The 24,260-nt window shown below is 38.4% G+C and overlaps 1 protein-coding gene and 1 pseudogene across 2 annotated transcripts in view; one reads left to right on the forward strand and one right to left on the reverse strand.

The window, feature by feature from the left end:
* Positions 1-24,260, forward strand: part of Atf7ip (activating transcription factor 7 interacting protein) — a 91,914-nt gene that overhangs the window by 49,385 nt on the left and 18,269 nt on the right. For both annotated transcript variants that reach the window (XM_034511557.2, XM_034511556.2), the window contains exons 5-9: positions 510-647; positions 5,236-5,301; positions 7,078-7,151; positions 17,225-17,313; positions 20,750-21,388. In XM_034511557.2, coding sequence (XP_034367448.1) covers positions 510-647; positions 5,236-5,301; positions 7,078-7,151; positions 17,225-17,313; positions 20,750-21,388 — 1,006 coding nt within the window. The remainder of the gene's footprint in view (positions 1-509; positions 648-5,235; positions 5,302-7,077; positions 7,152-17,224; positions 17,314-20,749; positions 21,389-24,260) is intronic.
* Positions 15,415-16,005, reverse strand: LOC143443569 (vacuolar protein sorting-associated protein 29 pseudogene; annotated as a pseudogene).

Consider the following 24,260-nt stretch of genomic DNA (forward strand, 5'->3'; position numbering starts at 1 on the left):
AAGGAGTAGGAAGGCCTGTGGGTTGACGATCCATCGCAAGAACAGAGGTGTCAAGGACAGGTTGCCAGGGTCCTGTTTATTGTGGTCCAGATAGAGTAATAGTGGAACTTTGAATAAGCATTTAGAAATATTTTATCAATTCTGTTACTGCAGTATCATTTTTAATATATCTCTCACTGTTTCCAATCCTTAATAGGTTAGAAAAATCTTGAACTTGTTCTTTTTAACAAATTTTGTTTTTATGGTTTCTGCATGATAACGAAGATATGAAAATGCTAAAGCTTCAAATTATTTTCAGAATTCTACTCTCTGGAGATACTATTTTTAGCATGTTCTTTTCATTTTGAGGTAGTAGAGAATCTTAGAAGGTAGCATTGAGTTTTGGATTTTATTTTTTAAATTAGGTGATCATGTTTTATTCATTAAGTTTATATTGTTATTAGTTGTTATTATTGTTATTTTTGTTTTTGCTGAATTGCCTTTTTGCAATTGTATTTTTTATTTTTTAGGTCATACAGTGGTTGCTACAAGAAAAACTGTGTGCTCTACAGTGTGCTGTATTTGATAAGACATTGGCAGAATTAAAAACTCGAGTGGAGAAGATAGAGTGCAACAAGAGGCATAAGGCAGTGCTCACCGAACTGCAGGTCTGTCCCATGTACCTGGTTGTCCCATGTACCTGGTCTGCAGTCTTGTCAGCCTTATATACCTGGGTGTCATGTAGAATTTATCTTCTGATCCTGTGGTACCACTTTTATAACTTTGAGATTGAGCACAAAATTTATTTACGTTCTATTTAAGAAGAAAAGGTGTCTGTTACTAGATTTGCTGGGGCTGCTGTGGAAACAGAACCATACATAGTGGCACACTTTATAGAACGAAGTATATTACATCATTAGTTAGAGATGGAAACCCAAGATGAAGGTGTCAGCAGAATAGTGTTCTCTCGAGGTTGAGTGTTGTGAGGAAGGACATGTCATGTCTCTTCTCATGTGCTGACCGCTTTGTGGGGGCATCCTTTCCATTCAAACCATTCTCTGTGTGTGTATCCAGATTTCTCTCTATTTTGAAGGTACCAGTTACATTTGTTAGATTAGAAGAGAAAATCCCAGTCCAACATGACTTTGTATTAGTTAATTATTTTTGTAGTGACCCTGAGATACTGTTGTAGACTTTATAACATGAGCTTTGTATAGTTTAACTTGTAGCAGAGACTCTGAAATTACCTAAGTTTGTACTTAAAAGAAGTTTTTCTTGGGGGTGGAGGTGGGAGTTATTTTTGCATCTGTATACTTTCTCTGTGGATATTATGCTTTAATGATAGTTTATCATGTTGGAGAGATGACTTGGTGGTTAAGAGCATTGGCTGCTCTTTCAGAGTATTTAGGTTCAGTTCTCGGCACCCACATAGTCATACACAACTGTTTACAACTCCAGTTCTGGGGCATCCAATACTTTTTAACTGGTCTCCTCAGGCAGAAGACACATACATAGTATACATACATACATATATGCCGATGGAAACATTTGTGCACATAAAATTTAGAAAAAAGATGTTACCGAATCCATATTAAAAATAAATGTTTGTCGACATATAGTTAAGGATGATCTTGAAGTTCTAGATCCCTAGCTCACCTGAATGCTAGGATTATGAGCATATCTGGTTTATCAAACTCAAGGCCTTGTTCATGTTGGGCAAACACTCTGCCAACTGAACCACATCCTCAACTGCTGCTTTCACTCCCTGCCCAAGTACTTTTTTATTCAATCGTTTAAGTCCCCCTCCCACCCCCAAAAAAGTTTAGTATATTTCCCAATAATTCTGCAGGGAGAATGAAAATGAATATAGAATGAATCCTTTTTTTTTATCATCATCATCATCATCGTTATCTTTTTTTATTCCAACTTTGTCTTAAATTCTTCTTTATCAGATGTGTAGGTACCTACCCCAGCTTGCCTTAAGTTATCATTTGCTTGGATTATCATTTTCCATTTTTGTCATATTAACTCTTTAACAGTGTGGTGTGTTTCTTGCAGGCAATAATCAGTTGGATTTTCTTCTCCCTATTTTAGTCTGACCAGTTTATCTGTATTTTTGAACTAGAAAAAGATAATTTACTTATATTGCTGAGAATTATATTCTTATTCCTGGAATTCTGTCTTCTTTCATGGTTCTTGCTCCTCAGTTGATTTGAACACTCTTTCTTTCTCCCTTCTTCATCTTAAAAGTTTTCTGGTTCAGTGTGTTTAACTCATTTCACTTCCTAGTTATGTTTGTACATATTTTCTCATGGAATTCATCCTTTTCTAAAACTTTTGTGGTTGTGTATGTAGGATTCTCTGATTGAATTGAAACTTTTCTTCTTTGTGTATGTAGGATTCTCTGATTTTCTCTAATTTTGATTAAGTTGTCATGGTTTGATTTAGTGATTGTTTAGAGGATAACTTTTTTGAATATAATAACCTGTTGGGTAGTGATTTACCTGAAATAACATTCCATGATTTCCTGGCTTTGAGTTTTATACTGTATTACAATTCTAATGAATTTTCCTAAGATGGCCCTTCACTTTTGTAATTATCAGCATTCTTTGATGAGTACTCTTGATAATTTAACTACCATGTGACATGAAGAATTTTTGTCTGATCAGAGTTGTAAATTCCCTTTATATGTGAAGGTCCATATCTTCTAAATCAGGGAAATTTTGTGCTATAATATGATTGAATAGATTTTCTATGCTTTTAGTTTGCATCTCAGTTTCTTGTAACTCATGGATTGAGTTTGGTCTCTTGATCAAAGTTCCTGAAAGTTGTTGTCATGGTTCATTATTCTTACTTTCCTTTATTATTATATCAACATAAGAATTTCTTTACTTGTTTTCAATTTTTAATATTCTTTATTCTGATCGATATGGTCTTTGGATGATGCTTCCTACTGAGGTTATATAATTGACCTTTTTATTTCTAGTATTTCTATTAATTATATATTATTTTATAGAATCTCTCTTTGTTAAATTTGAATTTGTTATCTTAATGCCCAAACTTGATTTACTTCATTTAACTTCATTTTTTTTTTTCCCATTGAGGTGTTACGTTCTTTTTAAAATTAGATTTTTGAATTCTTTGTCTGGCATTTCAGTCATTTTGTTGTTTTTGGATTCAGTTATTAAAGGGTCATTAACTTTTTTTCTCATTTTTCTGTGTTTCTTCACTTTATGTATCTGTTGATTGATACTTCTGGTTTTTATGTAGGGTTGTCTTAGCTGGCTGCTTTCTCTTGAGGTTTTAGTCTCTTATGCCTGTATGTCTGATGTGTGTATAGAGGTCAGAAAATTCCTTAAAACTGGAGTTACAGATGGTTGTGAACCACCATGTACTAAGAATTGAACCTAGGTCCTCTGGAAATGCAGCCAGTGCCCTTAACCACTGAGCCATTTCCCCAGCCCCTGGTTTCAGTCTCTTTTACTCCTTGGAGAAGAGAAAGCATACCATAGTAACAATTGCTATTTAAAAATCAAGCTTAGATGTTAAAATTTTTATTATGTTTATTTACTATGTATATGTGTGTATGTGTGTGGGTGTAGACATGCCATGGTGCATATGTAGAGTCAAGAAGACAGCTCTCTTTCTGTGGTTCTGGGTGGTTAAGTGCTGGTTGTTGTCTTGGTGGGAAGTGCTGAGCCGTCTTGTACAGCATCCTTAAATGTAGCAAAATAGTAAGAAACATTTGGTCTTATACTCAGGGTGAAAGAGCAAAGGCCCAGGAAATATTTGATAAACTCAGGAATTAGTTAAACCACAGCTCATTAGAAATGGAGAACAGTATAAAGAAAGGACAGAACAAGAACAATAACATCATGAAAGACAGGATAGACAGGCTCTGAAAGACTGAGAGCTGTAGTGAGCAATAACAGAATGTATCCAGAGCCAGAGGAGCTGCAGGGACCAGCGGACTCCTCCTTGTTGAAGAGGGATTTTAGGGGTGCTCTGGTATATTCATTCCCTAGACTCATCAGTTGGCAATTCACTTTAGAAGGCCCAGGGACACTGAGTTCTTTTCTCTGTGAATTCCAAACAGGGTAGACATGAAAGGATTTTGACATCTAAGCTCCCTTCATCTTTCAAAGGGTAATTTATAAGCCTTCACCTGCCCATCTGTCGATAGTCTTTCAGAAAGAAGCCTTTCAGGAGTCTGTCAGAAGCCTTTCTGAAAAACATTTAGAAGACTTCCATTAGGGTATGCACGGAGAATTCCACTTTTGTAAGTAACACTAAAGAAATATTCTGAAAGAATAAACCTAACAATTTTAGCCTTGTATGACTATAGCAAGGTACTAGGAAATACTCAATTTATTCAATAAAGAAACAAAAACAAAAAAAATATTTATATAAGCAGCCTCTAGTACAGTGGTTCTCAACCTGAGGGTCACTACCCCACTGGTGGGCTACATATCAGATACCCTCTATATTAAGTATTTACAATTCATAACAAAATTGCAGTTATAAAGTAGTAATGAAACAATTTTATGGTTCGGCATCTTGACGACATGAGGAACTGTGTCAAAGGGTTGCAGCATTTAGGAAGGTCGAGTACCACAGACCTAGCAGGAAAGTGCACATACAAATGAGTCAGCACAGTACATAGGTACCCAAGTCATTTTGTCCAGAGATCTCTTACATGGCTTACATGGATACCGCTATGCCTATATGTTTTCAGTAAAAACTTAAGTGTGATTATAGCCATTTTGAAAAATAGCTGCAAATAAAGTCTTAGATGTTCCAAAATAATCTGGTGAGAACAAACACACCAGCTGCGGTTAAGCGCACGCTGGCCTAACCTGTTCATACCTGGCAGTTATTTCAGGGACTGTAATGGTGTAATGGGTTTCCTGTGATTTTTCTCTGGTTTTCTTTTCTTTTCTTTTTTTTTTTTTTTTTTTTTTTTTTTTTTTTTTGGATTTTTGAGACAGGGTTTCTCTGTGTAACCCTGGCTGTCCTGGAACTCACTCTGTAGACCAGGCTGGCCTCGAACTCAGAAATCCGCCTGCCTCTGCCTCCCAAGTGCTGGGATTAAAGGTGTGCGCCACCACCGCCCGGCTTCTCTGGTTTTCAATATTTTACAACCATCTCATCTTCCTTTGCTTGGAAGAGCCAGAGCCGTATATCTTTGTTTTCTCCTCTGTGTATCAGACTTAAAAGGACGGTATAACACTTGACTTTTATTTGTTTATTTTCTAGGCCAAGATAGCCAGATTAACCAAACGTTTTGGAGCAGCCAAAGATGATCTTAAGAAAAGACAAGAAGTAAGCCTCTCTGTCATGTTTTTAAAGGCTGAACATATAGCTTGATTGTTGTGTGCTTGACTAGCATGCAAGAAACACTGGAATCCATCCTAGCATGACATGGGACAAGGCATGGTACGACAGCACCTGACGGGAAGGAGGCAGGAGAATCAGAAGTTTAAGGCCTTCCGTGGCTATCGAGAGTTTTATGACAGCCTAGATTACAAGAAACTCTTTCACAAAACAGAAGTCATGTTTTGGAAATTGTCTTACCTTGTTTACTTCTTTGTCCGTTCTTGCTAGTGTCTTACTTTGGTTTCTATTTTCCTTACAGTCATTCTTCTATTGTGCTGTTACTATAGGATGCAGATGAAAATTAGGTTGTGTCCTTCTTGTTTCCTTTAATAGTTTAAACATATTTCTTTAAATAGAATTAAATCTAAACATCAGCACACCCTTTGTCTGACTTTTGCTTTTTGGTTTTTCTTTTTTGTTATTTCCTTATTAGTCCATTATATTTTTATTCCTAACTTAGTATTGCAGCTTAAGTTTGTTTTCAGTTGAGTAAACAGCCTTTTTATGTTGTGATAACTCCATTATCTGTACATGGTGATTGCTAACAATAACAGTATTCACAGTCATCATTAGTCTGAGAGCCTTTTCGTTATTGACATAGTTCCATACCACATTCTCCTCCTGAAGAATTTGAATTACTGTTCTTGTTGCCTGTAATAACCATGTAGTGGGCATGCATCTCTCTTAGGTCTGTGGCCAATATATTAATTGATGACAGCTGCCTGTGTAAGTTCCTTCCTTTTTATCAATTTCTTTCCTGGGAGAATGACAGATTTTCAAGAGATAATCCATCTTCCCCAAACAAAGCCATTTGTAAGGATGGCTTGCAAAAAGAAACCCAAGAGCTTTAGATTTCACGTATTGTCAAGAAAATGAAGAAAAAGCATTTGAAGTCTAGTGGGTCTCAAATGGATCACAGTGTTGCTGCTGCCCAGACCTCATTCTAAACTGAGAAGTTTGTGAGACTGAAGAATGTTGTCACTGTCATTACTTCAATAATATGTTCCACACTTGATGTTTCTGTATGGTTTAAAATGTGGAGTGACTTCAGTCATTTTCTCTTACTGACGCTTATCTCTCTGACTTAGTAGAGAGCCCTACACTCTTTACTTCTCCTTAGGAGCTGGCAATTTGCTTGAATGTTTCTCAGAACACTCCGAGGACATGTGGAAGTGCTCTCTCTGTGTAAGGCACAAAGAAGCATGAAGTTCTGTGAAGCCAATCAGAAAGTGTAGTGGCATCACATTCCCAGCTGTGACCATGCACAGATCTTGGTGCTTTCACATGTTGTGAGCAGGGCTACTGTAGGTATCCCTGGGCTTGCTATCCAGCAAAGGCCACTGCACTGGGGCCCTCGCCTTACACAGAGAGAGCACTTCCACGTGACCTCGGAGTGTTCTGAGAAACATTCAAGCAAATTGCCAGCTCCTAAGGAGAAGTAAAGAGTGTAGCACTCTCTACTAAGTCAGAGAGATAAGCGTCAGTAAGAGAAAATGACTGAAGTCACCAGCCAGAGATTAACAAAATGAGAAATTTTGAGGTTTATGAAGAAACATTTTCAAGAAAAGATAGGAAAAGACAAAGTGATGTTGTCTGCTCTTGCAATGTTTTCTGTTGTAATAGTTAAATAACAGAGAAAGGAGAAAGCCTTGAAGGCATTTTTTTGAAACAATTCCTATATATTGGAATTTATTATTTACTTCCTTATTTCCTCCCTTCCAGAGCCCTCCAAACCCACCTATATCACCAGGAAAGCCTGCCAATGATGTCAACAGCAATAATAATGTGACCTACAGGTAAGACCTGTGTTCTCTTTATCTGTTGTTTATATTAGAAAGCAAGGTTAATCTTGGCATATAATTGTAGATACCTATGCTGCAGTAAATGGTATATTGGGTATTTAACATATATTAGGTCACCTAATTGTTGGTTTTTACTTCTTTTAAAGTATGTATTGTTTTTGTCAATTTGTTTCTTTTTTTTGTTGTCTTTTAAAACATTTAAAAATGAAAGTTTTTTATATTCAGGCGTTTTGCATTTTTTTATTTACTCACTCTACATCCTGCTCACTGCCCCTCTCATGATCACTCTCTCCACAATTCTTTTTCCCCTCTCTTTCTCCAATCAGTGGGTGGGGTCACCTGGGTATTTCCCCCCTGTCCCTTCCTTGGTACTTCAACTCTCTGTGAGGCTAGGTGCATCCTCTCCCACCGAGGCTATACAAGACATCCCACCTAGTAGAACATAGCCCATATACAGTTAACAGCTTTTGGAATAGCTGGCCCTCTCCCACACCAGTTGTTCTGAACTCACATGAAGACCAAGCTGCACACCTGCTACATATGTGCAGAGACACCTAGGTCCATCCCGTTGTATGTTCTTGATTTCTTTTTAAATCTTGGATATTAGCCATCTGTCAGATGTAGAGTTGGTGATGATTTTTTTCCCCCCAATCTGTAGGCTGCCATTTTGTCCTATTCACAGTGTTCTATGCCTTACAGAAGCTTTGCAGTTTCATGAGGTCCTATTTATCAATTGTGTGTCTTAGAGCCTGAGCCATTGGTGTTCTGTTCAGGAAATTGTCTCCTGTACCAATGTGTTCAAGGCTATTTCCCACCTTCCCTTCTATAAGAGTCAGTGTATCTTGTTTTATGTTGAGAATTCTACACTAAAACCATCTGTCCCTGGGCTTTTTTTTGGTTGAGAACTTTTAAAGACAGCTTCTATTTCCTTAGGGGCTATAGGGCTGTTTAAATAGTTTACCTGATTTCGATTTTGGTATGTGGTATCTGTCTAAAGAATTGTCCATTTTGTTAAAATTTTCTGATTCTATGGCTTTGGAAGTAAGATCTAATGATTTTTTTCAGTTTCCTCAGTGTCTGTTGTTATGTCTCTCTTTTTACTTCTGATTTTGTTTATTTGGATATTGTCTGTCTTGATCAGTTTGGCTAAGGACTTGTCTATCTTGTTGATTTTTCTCAAAGAACCTGCTCTTGGTTTTATCAGTTCTTTGTTTTGTTTGTAATTGATTGATTTCAGCCCTGTTTTTGATTATTTTCTGCCTTCTACTCCTATTTGGTTTCCTTGCTTCTTGTTTTCCTCAGAGTATGGGATATGGGAATGTTATGCCTTCATTTTCATTGAATTCTAGGAAATCTTCATTTATTTCCTTATTTCTTCCCTGACCCAGTGATCATTGAGTTGAGAGTTGTTCATTTTCCATGAATGTGTAGGCTTTCTGGTGTTTCTGCTGTTGTTGAAGTTCAACTTTAATCCATGGAGGTCTGATAAGATACAAGGCATTGTTTCAGTTCTCTTGCATCTTGAGGCTTGCTTTGTGACTGAGTATATGGTCAGTTTTGGAGTAGAAACCATGAGGTGTTAAGAGAAGAGGTAGCTTCTTTTGTGTTTGGGTGAAATATTCTATAGATGTCTGGAAGATGCATTTAATTGAAAATGTCTGTTTCCTTCTCTCTCTGTTTTTGTCTGGATAATCTGTCAGTTGGTGCAAGTTGGGTGTTGAAGTCTACCAATATTAATGTGTGGGTTTCAATGTGTAATTTAAGCTTTAGCAATGTTTCTGTTACAAATATGTGTTTATAGATTTTCCTTTGAGTATGAAGTGTTCTTCCTTGTGTCTTTTGATTAATTTTGGTTGAAAGTCTATTTTAGTAGATATTAAAATGGCTACTGCAGCTTGCTCCTTGGGTCCACTTGTCTGGAAAAATTTTTTTCAGCCTTTTACTCTGGGATAATGTCTATCTTTATTGCTGAGGTGTGTTCCTTGTATGCAGCAGGATTATGGATCCTGTTTCCATATCCATTCTGTTAGCTTTTGCCTCTTTACTGGGGAATTGAGTCCATTGATCTTGAGAGATATTAATGACCAGTGATTGTTATTTCCTGTTATTTTTATGTTGGTGGTGTTAATATGTCTGTATTTGTATGTGATTCCCTTGTTTTTGCTGGTACAGATTTACATATGTTCTGTGTTTTCTTGGATATCTTGGATATCTTCCTTGGGTTGTAATGCTTCTTCTAGTATTTTCTGTGGGACTTGATTTCTGGATAGATATTGTTTTAATTTGGATTTGTCTTAAAAATATCTTGTTTTCTCCATTTATGGTAATTGAGAGTTTTGCTGGGTATAGTAGTCTAGGTTGGCATTTGTTGTTGTTTTTGTTTTTTTAGAGGTTACAAAATATTTGTCCAGGCCCTTCTAGCTTTTAGAAATTCTGTTAAGAAGTTGGGTGTAATTCTGGTAAGTCTGCCTTTGTATGTTACCTGGCCTTTTTCCCTTGCAGCTTTTAATATTCTATCTTTGTTCTGTAGATTTTGTGTTTTGATTATTATGTGGTGAGGGAAATTTTTCTTTTCTGGTCCAGTCTAATTGGTGTCATGTAAACTTCTTATATGTTTATAGGTATCTCTTTGTTTAGGTTGCAAAATTTTTCTTTTATGATTTTTGTTGAGAATATTTTCTGGATCTTGGACCTCGGCCTCTTCACCTTCTATTCTTGTTATTATTATTATTTTATTTTATCTTTTTTTATTGGATATTTTATTTATTTACAGTACAAATGTTATCCCTTCTCCATTTCTCCTCCCTAGAACCTTCTATCCTATACCCCCTCTTCTTTTATGCTTTTATACCATTTTGATTATATACATGCAATAAGGTCAGTTTTAGGTTGAGGGTCTAGCAATACAATAGATGCAAATAGTCGAGGAACAAGCAAGACAATAAGCACAAATAATCAAAGAAAAAGCAAGGCATTAAACCCAGTTATGTGAACACTCCCGTGATTACTGTTTTTAGGGGCTTATCAGGATGAGCAAAGTATCTGAGCCTACTTCCCTATCCTAGCCCAAGGTCATTTTTGTGTCTGAAAGCCTACTTTCCTGTTCTAGCCTAAAATTTAGATTCCTGTCTGAAATTACTTCTTTGTTCTGGCCTAATATTTAAATTCCTGCCTGAGATTACTTCTTTGTTGTAGGCTACAATTTAGACTCCTACCTGAAATTACTTCTTTGTTCTAGTCTAATGTCAGATTCCTGCTTTAAGCCTACTTCCTTGTCCTTGGCCAATGTCAGCATCCCCTTTCATTGTCTTGGCCCATGTCAGCTTCTTGCCAGGCAGCCCCAAAGGCTCTCCACCTCTCCCCCATTTTTATTTTGTTAACAAAACTGAGCCTGTCTTAGGTTGTTCTAACAAGAATGCCTTCCTTACAGGGTCATGGAATATGCATTATCAAAGGCAATACACTTCTCTCTTAGGTTGGTAAGGCTCTGTGCAGAATCTTATCCATCCTTGGCTTGCCAACCTGTTAATTTAATAACTTTGTCTGGGGGTCTATTTTCAGGTTTAGGCCATGTTGATGTTGTTAAATATAAGCTTTAACACGATGGGCAGGAATAAAAGTATTCCCCAGACAAGAAGGGCTAGCCTGATCAAGCAATATATGCCATTCCTGAGGTTTGTCCAAAATGGAAATACTGAGCTCAGGCCATGGATAATTTTATTGGGATTCACTATAGCATCAAGGTCAACAGAGCAGCATTCTTTAAATTCATAATCTCATTATGCCAAGTTAACACACCGTGTTAGGATTATGCCAAATATCCTACATAAACTTTTTATAATTTAAACTTTTAAAAACTTTTTTCTAATTATAATGACAATCATTGTGACTTTCAAATGTAATACTACTCCAGTAATATTTGTCATGACACTTGGAATGGCTCCTAACTCTTGAACCCTGAACCAACTTCAGATAATTTGAATGGGTTATAGAGCATCATTCGTTGTTCTAGATACCTATATAAATCCTTTTGTATACTCAGTACATCAGTAACATTTTTTGTTAGAGGGTTAACAAAAATAGTTGTCTTAACTCCTTGTATCAATGCTATTGCAAAAGCAGTGGTGCTAGCAATTAATGGAATTAAAGCTGTTATACCAGCAACAATCAAGATTGCTACCCTTTTGCTTCTGCTTAAAGCCCAATTCACTTCTTCCAGCACTTTCAAGCTTTTTTCAGAGAATCAAGGTTTTCCCATATTCAGGGCAGTGAGACGAAAGATGGTTAATAGACCCCCGTAACAGACATGCTAGGTTTCAATACACTAGCATAATTGGAAATTATACAGTCAATGCAACTTACAATAAATGCTATAGAAGAGACAAAACCAACTTTAGCTTGACAATTAAAAGAGCATTAAAACATGCACTAACCCTTGCTTGAAATCCAGATCCTGTCCCAACATTATCTCTTGCTATCCTAACATCATAGCGAGCTACAGCTAGCTTCTAAATATGTTGCTGACAAAGTCCAGATCCAGTCTTCCAAAAGTAGATTGTTATTTCCAATATTGGATTGATTTCTAGACCAGTACATGATAGAATCCTAATAGCTGAGCATCTTTAAGATAATACAAGAGACATAGTTTATCTTTTCGATTCTCTATCCTAGAAGATCTAAAAACTTGAAGCAAGGCAGCTTGTCCCATCTGGGATATAGTCAAGCAAAGGTGGGTCAGGAACATATGTCCAATACAGCTCCCCAGTCACCCTTGTCAGGGCACTCAGCAAGCCCACACAGGTCGGCATCATTCTTAGTCTCAGGAACAGTTTGTCTCACCAATCTTTTTAAAGTTCCATGGGCCTCTTCCACAATACCTTGTCCTTGAGGATTATATAAAATCCCCATAATTAATTGTTGACAAAAAGTCCTGACTGCCCAACTACAATTGCCAAACCCATTATCTGTTTTTTTTTTTAAATTGGATATTTTATTTATTTACCTTTCAATGTTATCTCCTCTCCCATTCCTCCCCAAAACCCCTTACCCCATCCTCCCTCCTCCTATTACTATGAGGGCGTGCTCCCACCATCCTCCCATTCCCGCCTCCCTGCTCTCGAATTCCCCAACACTAGGGAATCCAAACTTCCTTTTTTTTTTTTAAAAAATGGGATATTTTATTTACATTTCAGATGCCATTCCCTTTCCCCATTTCCCCTCCTTAGAAAACCCCTATCCCATACCCCCTTCTCCTTTTCGCTTTTATAGAATTTTTTTAATGTTAACCAATGGCTTCATAAATTTGGTAATGCTCAATATCAATCAGAAGTGTAACCTAATACCCAACCTAGATATATCAACTATCTTTGACTGGCAGAGACATGTGAACATCTGCCTCCATGTCTGGCTCCCCTCTCTCTTTCTCTCTCATCACCTAGCTCCTCCTCTCATTCTCCTCCTCCTCTCCTTACTGCTCCTCTCCTTACTCCTCCCACTTTGGCTCCTCCTACATATCACCCTTCCTGTTAAAATAAAACTTTTCTCTCAAAATACAGTTACAGCATAACTATACCAATTTATGTCAGTAAGGTGCAAGATAGACCTAATACCCAGTCCATCATTTTGTTGACTAAGCAGAACCTCTGTCATCTCTCCTAAATAAAAGACTTAGTTCTGAACCTGGCTTTTTTTTTTTTTTTCCCTTGGCTTTAGAATGAATGTCAGCTGAAAACCATCCTCTCAAATCTTTTCTCTCAAAGTAAATAGCAAGGATTGTCTATGAGACCATAAGTTTTCAACCCCATCAGAAATCCAGAATGACTGAGTTAACTGAAATTATGGGAAGCACAAAGCATAGCTTCTAAAACATAGCCAATTTATAGAGACCGCTGAACACCTGGATAGTCCCTATACTACAGAACATTGGAGCATCCGATCTTCAGCCTTCTGGCCCAGGATCATCTGACAGACCTAGTGATGAAGAATTATTAAGGGCTGATTACTCTGTCTTGGCAGATATAAACAGTCAACTATTCTGCAAGTGTGTCCTTTTCTGGACAGTGGGGAATCCAAACTTTCAGGCATCAAGGACATCCACTTCCACTGATGCCAGGCAAGGCCACCCTCAACTACCTATACAGTCAGAGCCATAAGTCCCTCCCTTTGTGTTCTTGGGCTGAAGATTTTAGAGTGGCTATTTCAGCTTGTTTCTTAGGACCATTGCTTGAAAAATTGTTTTCCAGCCTTTTACTCTAAGGTAGAGTCTGTCTTTGTCACTGAAGTGGGTTTCCTGTATGCAGCAAAATGCTGGGTCCTGTTTACATATCCAGTCCGTTAGCCTATGTCTTTTAATTGGGGAATTTAGTCCATTGATATTAAGAGATATTAAGGAACAGTGATTGTTGCTTCCTGCTATTTTTTTTTTTATTAGAGGTGGGATTATCTTTGTGTGGCTATCTTCTTTTGGATTTGTTGGAAGAGGATTACTTTCTTGCTCTTTCTAGGGTATAATTTCCCTCCTTGTATTGGAGCTTTCCTGCTATTATCCTTTGTAGTGCTTAGTTTGTGGAAAGATATTGTGTAAATGTGGTTTTGTCATGGAATATCTTGGTTTCGCCATCTATGGTAATTGAGAGTTTTGCTGGATATAGTAGCCTGGGTATAGTAGTATAGTGGCCTTTGTGTTCTTTTAGGGTCTGTATGACATCTGTCCAGTATCTTCTCGCTTTTATAGTATCTGGTAAGAAGTCTGGTGTATTTCTGATAGGTCTGCCTTTATATGTTACTTAGCCTTTTTCCCTTACTGCATTTAATATTCTTTTTTTGTTTTGTGCATTTGGTGTCTTGATTATTACGTGACAGGAGGTACTTCTTTCCTGGTCTAGTCTATTTGGCGTTCTATAGGCTTCTTGTATATTTATGGGCATCTTGTTCTTTAGGTTAGGGAAGTTTTCTTCTATAATTTTGTTGAAGATATTTATTGGCCCTTTAAGTTGGGAATCTTCACTCTCATCTATACCTATTATCCTTAGGTTTGGTCTTCTCATTGTGTCCTGGATTTCCTAGATGTTTTGTGTTAAGAACTTTTTGGATTTTGTGTTTTCTTTGACAGTTGTGTCAATATTTTCTATGGTATCTTCTGCACCTAAGATTCTCTTCTATCTCATGTATTCTGTTGGTGATGCTTACGTCTGTGACTCCTGACCTCTTTCTTAGGTTTTCTATCTCCAGGGTAGTCTCCCTTTGTGATTTCTTTATTGTTTCCACTTCCATTTTTATGTCCTGGATGGTTTTGTTAAATTCCTTCACCTGTTTGGTTGTGTTCTCTTGTAATTCTTTAAGGGATTTTTGTGTTTCCTCTTTAAGGGTTTCTGCTTGTTTACCTGTGTTCTTCTCAAATTCTTTGAGTCTTGTTTATGTCCTTCTTAAAGTCCTCTATCATCATTATTAGAAGTGATTTTAAATCTAAATCTTGCTTTCCTAGTGATATGGGGAATTCAGGACTTTCTTGTGTGGGAGAACTAAGTTCTACGGATGCCTGGGTTGCTGATGCTTATGTTCTTGTGCTTCCCTTCTGGATCTCCTTAGTGCTACCTGGGCTCACTGTCTCTGACTGGAGCATGTCCTTCCTATTATCTTGGTTGTATCAGACCTATGTGGGGTGGGTGTTACTACTGGGGTTGGAGCTGGGGCCCAAGATCTGTTCAGTGCTTGGGTGCAGACAGCAAGGAAACAGTTCTCTGGGCCAGGAGTGAATTCCTGGGTCCCAGTTACTCCTTGTTTGGGGCAGGTGTTACTGTCTCCTTACATAAGGTACTGCACAGGTTAGAGCTCCTGGGAGGCCCAATTCTTCTAGGTTTTGTGAGGCTAAGAGCAGAGCTGTAGCCCAGTATCTGCTCAGTGCTCAGGCACAGACAGGAAGGCTATTCCTGTTATTCTTAAGTTAGGTCTTTTCATGGTATCCCACTTTGGATGTTTTGTGTCAGGAATTTATTTATTTATTTTTGCCTCTTAAGTGTTTAATTATTTGATTTGAACAAGAAAATAAGAAAAAAGAAAAACAAGCAGGACAGTGGTAGCGCATGCCTTTAATCCCAGTACTTGGGAGTCAGAGACAGGGAGATTTCTGAGTTCGAGTCCAGCCTGGTCTACAGAGTGAGTTCAAGGACACCCAGGGCTACACAGAGAAACCCTATCTGGAAAAAAACAAAAGGGAAAAAAAAAAAAAAAAAAAAAAAAAAAAAAAAAAAAAAAAAAAAAAAAAAAAAAAAAGAAGAAGAAACCAAAGTGGTGGAGACCGGCCTGGCATTACAACTTTTTATACTCAATTTGTTCTACTTTCATGTCATCTCCAATTAGCTGATAGACAGAAGTGACCATGGTAGGAGCCTGGATGTCCTGCAGCACAAATGATGGAATAATATTTGTTTCCAAGGCATTATAGGCCTCAGTGGCAGAACCTGCGTTAATGTCAATTTATTTTCATGCTCAAATGCTTCAAATTTGTGTGTGTCCCCTGAGATAAGAATGTCCTTGTCAAACTGCCTCTGCAGCAGGGCTAAGCTAGCCATGTCTCCCCATGGACTTGGTGTCCATGGATCAGACGGATGGATCAGACTGCCCCACAGTCACAACTTTCTGTTCCAGGTAATTCAGATTTTCTTCAAGGTCTCCTCTCATGATGTAGATAGACATCACCAGCCAGAGTCTTGAGACAGTCATAGCTTTCCTTGGTGCAAAGGTTTCCAGTGCAGAGATTGCTGGATTTTTTTTCTGGCACCAGGAGTTTTTTAAATTTGGCCAGCAGGTTGTTGCACTGGCATGGAATGTGCAGGTCTAATACCAACATCCTGTCACCAGGCTCTCTTCTTCAGACTCCTTGCTCCAGGAATTTTTTAGATTAACATTTTCTTTTACTGATGTCTCAATTTCTTGTATAGTATCTTCTACGCCTGAGATTCTCTCTTCCATCTCCTGTATTCTGTTGGTGATGCTGTGTCTGTTGTTCCTGTTCTCCTCTCTAGGTTTTCTATCTCCCAGATTCCCTCAGTTTGTGTTTTCTTTATTGCTTCTAGTTTCACTTTCACATCTTGCATAGTTTTACTTATTTCCTCCACCCGTGTATCTTGAAGGAATTTGTCTCCTCCTTTAAAACCTGTACTGTTTGATTGTATTTTCCTGTATTCATTTCCTCTTTAAAGGCCTCTACCATTCATACCATGATCATCTAAGTCATGGGTTTAAGGTCATTTTTCTGGGCACTGCTTGTGGTAGGATATCCAGGTTTGCTGTGGTTACAGTAGCTGTGCTCTGAAGGTGTCACATTTTTCTGGCTTTTGTTGATTGTGTTCTTTTGAGGGCCTTTAGGCATCTGGATGGATGGCTTTGGTCCCTGGATTTTCCTGTAGTAGTAGGTGTTGGGAGGTGGGGTAGCCTAGGTCCTGGTGTGGCAGGCCCCTGATGGGTATCCTTGGACTGTGCTTCCAGACCCTCAGGTCAGATGAAGGTCGGTAGAGGTGTGTCTGGGAGACTGGAGCTCCACCTGGACTAGCAGGCTGCTGAGGGCAGCTTGACCTGCCCCAGTGGACTCAGTGAGCAGGGAAGATGGGTGGGAGAGGGGAAGCTTCCCTGTGTGGTTTAGGATTCCAAGGTCTGATAAAAGTGGGTGGAGAGGTGTCCAGAGAATCTGACCTTCTTTTTTCTTTACTTTTGCAGTGTTAGTTATTAACTATATAGGACTCACCCCTCCCCCAAACCCTATGTATTCCTTTATGAGCATGTCATTAGTAATTTTTAGCAATTAAGAATTGCTTAATCAGTGATAAGAATGTACCTGTGCCTACATCCAGTCTTCAAGTCGTGTACTGATGATGTTCTGATATAACTAGGACTCTTGTGCAGTGCTATCTCACATGAAGTGGTCTTTGTACCAACTTTGTCTTCAGCTATAGTATACAAACCACAAATACCATCACGCTTTTCACACCATGGGCCACTATTTTCCTGTTCTTTGGTGGGTCTCTTCTAGGATGGCATAGGCATTGACTGTCCATGTATCTTTTTTATAGAAATGCAGGCACAGTGCGACAGCTGCTGGAGTCCAAAAGAAATGTTAGTGAGGGTCCACCACCATCCTTTCAAACTCCTATGAATACAGGTAATGTTGTTGTTGTTGTTAATACCAACATACAACATACATTTTCTTGGATCCTAATATCTTTGGGATATATGTGTGTGTGTGTGTGTGTGTTAGTGTTATATATTGGTTAGAAATGTGTTAGAAATCAGGGTACTTTGGTATAATTACATGTATATTTCAAAAAAAATTGAGGATTGTAAGTAAGTAAGCATGTACATATAGATGTTCAGATTTCTAGTGCAGTGCTTCTCAGACTTCCCATGGTTAGGTCCTCACAGTCCTACGCAATTGCTAAGAAGTCCAGAGAATTTTTGACTTAAACTAATTGGTATAACCAATTAAGTTAAAATAAAAATTTAAGGACTTTTTTGTTCACTTAAAATTAATAATAAGTTGGACAGTGGTGGCGCATGCCTTTAATCCCAGTACTTGGGAGGCAGAGGTAGGAAGAACCAGCCTGGTCTACAGAGTGAGTTCCAGGACAGCCAGGGCTACACAGAGAAACCCTGTCTCGAAAAACAAAAAAAATGATGATGATGATGATAAACAGCCTAGAGGCAGGCAGATCTCTGTTAGTTCAAGGCCAGCCTGGTCTACATAGAGAATTCTAGAACAGCTTCTACATAGTGACGCCTTGTCTATGAAACAAAAAACATACCAACATAAATTATAATAAGTTTGCAGTAAGCACACAAGGAACAGGTTTTTTTAAAAATAGAAAATAGCTTTAATTTTCAGATTTAAAAATGATTAGTGTCAGAGTAGAGAGCTGAGCTCCATTTGCAGAACTCACATAAAACAAAGAAACAGAAGTAAAGGCGGCCCGCGTGGTGGGCTACACCTGCAGTCCCTGTGCTGGAGAGGCCAGCAGGCTCCGTCCGGCCTACATGGTGAGTTCCAGACCACTGGGAGAGGCTGTCTCAACATAGAAGAAAAAGAAAAGGCAGACAGGGGGTGACTGTGACTAAGATACTGAAGACTATGTGTGAAGCTGCCAGTGACTAAAGAAGAAAGTCAGTTGTACCAGAGGAATGACACTGGAGTTATGCTCTGCTCTCCATGTGCGCATGCACACATGGACATATGTAATTATCAGTGAAAACGGGGGTGTTGCCTTTTACATATTTCTTGAAAATCATATTTGATGTTATACAGCTAAAACATGGCTGGCTTTTTTGTTGTTTTCTTTGTTTGTTTGTTTGTTTGTTTGTTTTTGAGACAGGGTTTTTTCATATTGGTCTGGCACTCGCTCTGAAGACCAGGCTGGGCTCAAACTTAGAGATCTTCCTGTCTCTGCTTCCCAAGTGCGGGGATTATAGGCGTGCACCACCACTGCCCGGCAAGCTGGCTGGATTTTTATGTCTATATCTGCTTTCAATCTCTTCAGTCTGCTGACTTTATACGTGAAAGAAACGTAGTCTCACAGAAGTAGATCGAAACAGGCTGCCCCTTTTAGATAGCTGGACATTCTCCCTTTGTAGTTTCTGTGGGGTTAATGCAGAACTGAGTCAGAAATCATATTGATATGATTTTCCCAGTGTTTTTCTAAGTCACTTTTTGAAGAAAATATGTCCTGCAATGCATGGTAGTGCGGACTTGTAATTCCAGAACTCAGCAGACTATGGCATGTAGATCATAAGTTTAAAGCCAGCCTATGCTTTTGCTGGAAGATGGGGCATAATAAAAATGGTAGTTTTTATTACTTCTTTATGGAAATTTTACAGTGAAATTTACTTTTTGTTAAATACTATAATAAGCATTTGCTAGTTAGGAGTTCAGTGTGACAAGAGCATTTGGGACTTCGAAACCACCTTGGATTTGTAGTGTCCCCTTATCCAGAGTTAATTTTCCATAGTTTGTTACCATGGACTACAAATATTACATGGAACACGCCACAAATAATTCATCTTTTATCATATTGTGATAATTACTCTATTATTAGGTACTTCTTTTTTGCTATGCCTAATTTCTAGATTAAACTTTACTGTAAGGATACGTGTACAATCCCATAATGACATTTCACTGAGATCTGAATGCACATGAAACAGTTACCTGGTGAGAGCATGATGGAGCCAACAGGTTCTCTATCAGCTGCTGAGGCCTTAGCTCTTCTACTGTTAGAGCTCAGCGTGTTACTCATGTGTATGTTATGTTCATGGGAATAGACCTGTAGTGCCGTGAGCTATACAGACTAGCAAGTAGGATGACGTAGGATACCCAACTGCAACTGCATTCCTGCTTTATTACACTTACCACTAGTTTACTGTAAGCTGATATGCTATTTTATACTTGTAGTAGGTGCATGTCTTTCTTATTTACTGTCCCATGACCCATGGAATGATTGATACATTCCAGTTAGATTTGTACAACTTTGTAATCATACAGCATTGGAATTATGTGTTGACATATTCCTTACAACATGTTGTTAAGGGTTAGGTGATCGCATAAGAAAAGACATATTGTGTGTAGGGTTCTCTACTGCCTGCTTTATGCACCACTGGGAATGAATCCATGATGTCTTCAGATATGGACCTGTCATAGTGCAAACGTCAAATGACATTGCAGACTGTACGCAGGCTTCTCAGGAAAGTACAGGTCCCTCTGCATTCACTGAGAATCATCTGTTGTACCTGTGGATTTGGAACGACTTGATAGCTGAGCAGTCAATTAACTTGTAGTTCCAATGAGACTAAGTCTTGGCAGTCAGCATGCATCTTGTCTGTTTTAGGTACCAGCTCCATTTCCTAATTCGCCTCTGCTGTTCACTCGGTGCTTTTTCCATGCCATGTAAAGGTTATAGACTCTTCTTGAAGGGATTTTCTCCTAGTCAGTTCTTTCCCAGGGAACTTGGGAAAACTGTCAGTTCAGATGGTGGAACTCAGTGATGAGCTGTACTCAGTAATGGCCAACTCTGTCTAGATGTCTTACCTAAGTTAGATGTTGATATTTTAAGGCATTCATAATGTTGAAAATGAGGTTTTAAAAATATAGTTTTATTGAGTGTTTGGTATTTTTTAGTTTTTCAGTTTCTCTGAAGTGAATATGGCAAATTCAAAAGCTATTTTGATATTAAGAGAACTTGCAAATGAACATTAAATCATGTGACATTTCATAAGACACCAAATATATCCATAAAAGTACTTCTAAGCTGAGGCTGGTGGTTTTGCACGCCTATAATTTTCATACCCAGGAGGCAGAGGCCGGTGGATCTCTGAGTTCGAGACCAGCCTGGTCTACAGAGTGAGTTTCAAGACAACAGACAGGGCTACATAAAGAAACCCTGCCTTGGAAAATCAAAACAAGTAAAAGTACTTCTAACCCTTTCAAACTTTCAAACTTAAACCTGGGAATTTTTTGTGGTGACTTTTCTGTGTTGAGTACATTGAATTTGTGTCTTATTTTTTACTTGTCAGTTAAGGTAGTTGTCTAGACTGACTTGTGTTTTTCTCTGTAGCGTCTTCAGCCAGTCATGCCACGTCTACAGCAGTTGTCAGTAGTCAGCCCAAACTGCAGACCTCAGCAACCTCAGGCTCTCTGCCGGCAGCACCTCTTCTTCCTGCACCCAGCACAGCCACAGTAGTTACCACTACTCAGGTGCCTAGTGGGAACCCTCAGCCTACGATCTCTCTGCAGCCCTTGCCAGTGATTCTGCATGTACCTGTGGCAGTAACCTCTCAGCCTCAGCTCCTACAAAGCCATCCAGGGACTTTAGTGACTAATCAACCATCTGGCAATGTGGAATTCATATCTGTGCAAAGCCAACCTACAGTGAGTGGTCTTACCAAAAATCCAGTGTCCTTGCCACCCTTGCCAAACCCCACTAAACCAAACATTCCATCAGTGCCCAGTCCTAGTATTCAGAGGAACTCTTCAGCCACTGCTGCACCTTTGGGAACAACACTTGCTGTACAGGCCGTTCCAACTGCACATTCTATTGTGCAAGCCACGAGGACTTCTCTGCCCACAGTAGGCCCATCAGGACTCTATAGCTCGTCAACCAGTCGAGGCCCCCTACAGATGAAAATCCCAATACCTGCATCATTTAGCACTTCATCTTCTGCAGAACAAAATAGCTCTGCCACCCCAAGAATTGGTAAGTTGATTTGCCTCGTAACAAAAACACATCAATGGCCTTGTCACTCATTAAGTTCTTCCTAACATCATTGGGAAAATGGGGTAAACAATTTGCTTGATTATTTTTAATAATTTTTGAATACCTAATGACACTATTAAAGTAGAGAGTGAGAGGGATTTATTTAGTGTTCTTATTGAGGCATATTTGTACAACTTTATGGGATCTGTCACAATTAACTTGATTGATCCATGTATACAATATTTAATAATCAATTCAGTGCGTTGAACTCTTTATGTGCTTCAAACAATCTTTTTTTGTGTGTTGGGACTTTACTGCCTTTTTTTTTTTCTTTCTATCAAAAATGATTCTGTCAAGTAGTCAGTTGCCTTACTGTGCCCAGGATGCAGAACTCCTCCTGAATTACTGTCTCCCTTAGACCCGTCTCCCCTCTGCCCGAACTTTCTTCCTCCCCCACTTTCTCCTTCCTCATGCCCCCACTTCCCTTCTGTGGAAAAGAATTTGTAATTGAGAACAGCATTTCTGTTTGCTATTTTAGTAATTTATTTTGATGAGTTTTTGTACAGTCTTTGTTGCAAGCATTATGCATAATTTTTATTTGCTTTTATGATAGGTGGATCAGGACAATTGAATAAATGCATTTTAATGATTAATTTTAGAGGTTTGTTGTAAGAGAATATCTAAAACAGTATACTGCCAGGCTGTGGTTATAGTGCACACCTTTAATTCCAGCACTTGGGGCAGAGGCAGGTGGGTCTCTGAGTTCACAGCTGGCCTGGTCTACAGAGCGAGTTCTAGGTCAGCCAGGGCTATACAGACAAAACCAAAACAATAACAAGAACAACAACAGTGACCCCATGTATCTGCTCTACCCAGTTGGAACCCTCCATGCGTTCATCATGCAACATCTTCTGAAGTTGAACTTCTTTCTTTTCTTAAAAACTGTTTGACTCCTTGTTCTTTTCTCTTTTCTGTCATATTCCATAAGACATATTATCTAATTGTTGTATTTTATTTCAAAATATAAGATGAATTTGGTTGCAACTGCTATTTGAAATTACATGCCTCTGTCCTGGCTGTCCTGGACCAGGCTGGCCTCAGAGAGGTCCGCCTGCCCTTGCCATGCTGGGAGAGAGGCACGTGCCACCTCACCTGGCCACAAGAACATTGTTAATGCTTGTGTTCCTAAGACGGATGTTTACTTTTAATCAAGTCAGAGGTCGAGCCAGCTAAGCTTCATTTTTCCCTCTGACTTCACAAAACTTCCAGTATCTTTAATGTCAGATGATTTATAATAGACTTTATGTAATTTTGCACAGGATAACTGAAATTTTGAAACAAAGTTGGCATTGTTTTTAATTCATTTAATTTATTTACATTGAATTTAAGTAAATACAGAACTTTACTAGAAGACCATGGCCTGTAAAGAAAGCTTGAAAGAGTGTTTAATGGTGTGAGAACCTGTTCCTTAAATATGCACATTTCAGATGCTCTTATCTGTACACAGTTGGTGATGCTGTACTATAGAGTATACCATACTGTAGTATACCATACTGTAGTATACCATACTGTAGTATACCACACTGTAGTATACCACACTGTAGTATACCACACTGTAGTATACCACACTGTAGTATACCACACTGTAGTATACCACACTGTAGTATACCACACTGTAGTATACCACACTGTAGTATACCACACTGTAGTATACCACACTGTAGTATACCACACTGTAGTATACCACACTGTAGTATACCACACTGTAGTATACCACACTGTAGTATACCACACTGTAGTATACCACACTGTAGTATACCATACTGTAGTATACCATACTGTAGAGTTATCAGCTGTCAGCTGTTTGAGGAACCATTTATCAGGCCATTTTAGATTTGCTTTGCTATTCAGTGGGTTTTTTTTGTTTGTTTGTTTGTTTGGTTTTTTGGTTGTTTTGTTTTGTTTGCGACAGTTTCTTCGCGTAGCCCTGGCTGTCCTGGAACTCACTCTGTAGACCAGGCTGGCCTCGAACTCGAAAATCTGCCTGCCTCTGCCTCCCAAGTGCTGGGATTAAAGGTGTGAGCCACCACCGCCTGGCGCTATTCAGTGTTTTGTATGTAAGATTAATACTTTCCATAATCATTGATTAGTATAGCATTCTCTTTTTGAGATAATATGTTTATCCTTAAAATGTTTTTATTTTGGAGTATTTATTTGATTATATAACTGTATATAAACTATTGAAGTCCTTCATTTGAAATTGCATTTGGTTTGTGATTAAACACTAATTTCTAGCTATTAGTAATGAATGTGAGTGGCACACACGGTGTTGTACACTGTTCATTAGGAAGTCTTATGTAAGAGCCACGGCCATGCTTAAGTGCATATGTAAGAAACCCTGACAGTGCCTAATTTCAGGGACACCATGAACGACAGTAAAATGATCATTTGTCCTTTTAGGCTGCCCGTAATTTAAGCTGGCATTACATAGAAAAGCTTTGCAGAATATGAAAATTGAAGCTAAATTATATACCCTTATTGTTATAGATAATTATAATTATAGTCAAAACTTGCCATGTCTTATATTTATATACATACATTTAATAAAAATATGTGCTGTATAACTAGATTATATTTGTGTACAGTTGCTATAGTTTATTAAATTTTTTTTAATGGATTTTTAAGTAAGTAGTACTTGTCTATAAGGAAGTAGAGACTCAGGCCTCACATTGTACTTTATTCACTCAAGAATAACTGGCGCTTGTAATTTTCTCAAGTCCTACAGGCACATAGAAACATAAGTTTTCCTCCCTTTACTAACCCTACAGACTAAATAAGTAGCTGTAAATGTCATAACTATTATAGTATGCTT

This window comes from Arvicanthis niloticus, chromosome 9 (assembly GCF_011762505.2).
Source record: "Arvicanthis niloticus isolate mArvNil1 chromosome 9, mArvNil1.pat.X, whole genome shotgun sequence".
NCBI classification, from domain to species: domain Eukaryota; kingdom Metazoa; phylum Chordata; class Mammalia; order Rodentia; family Muridae; genus Arvicanthis; species Arvicanthis niloticus.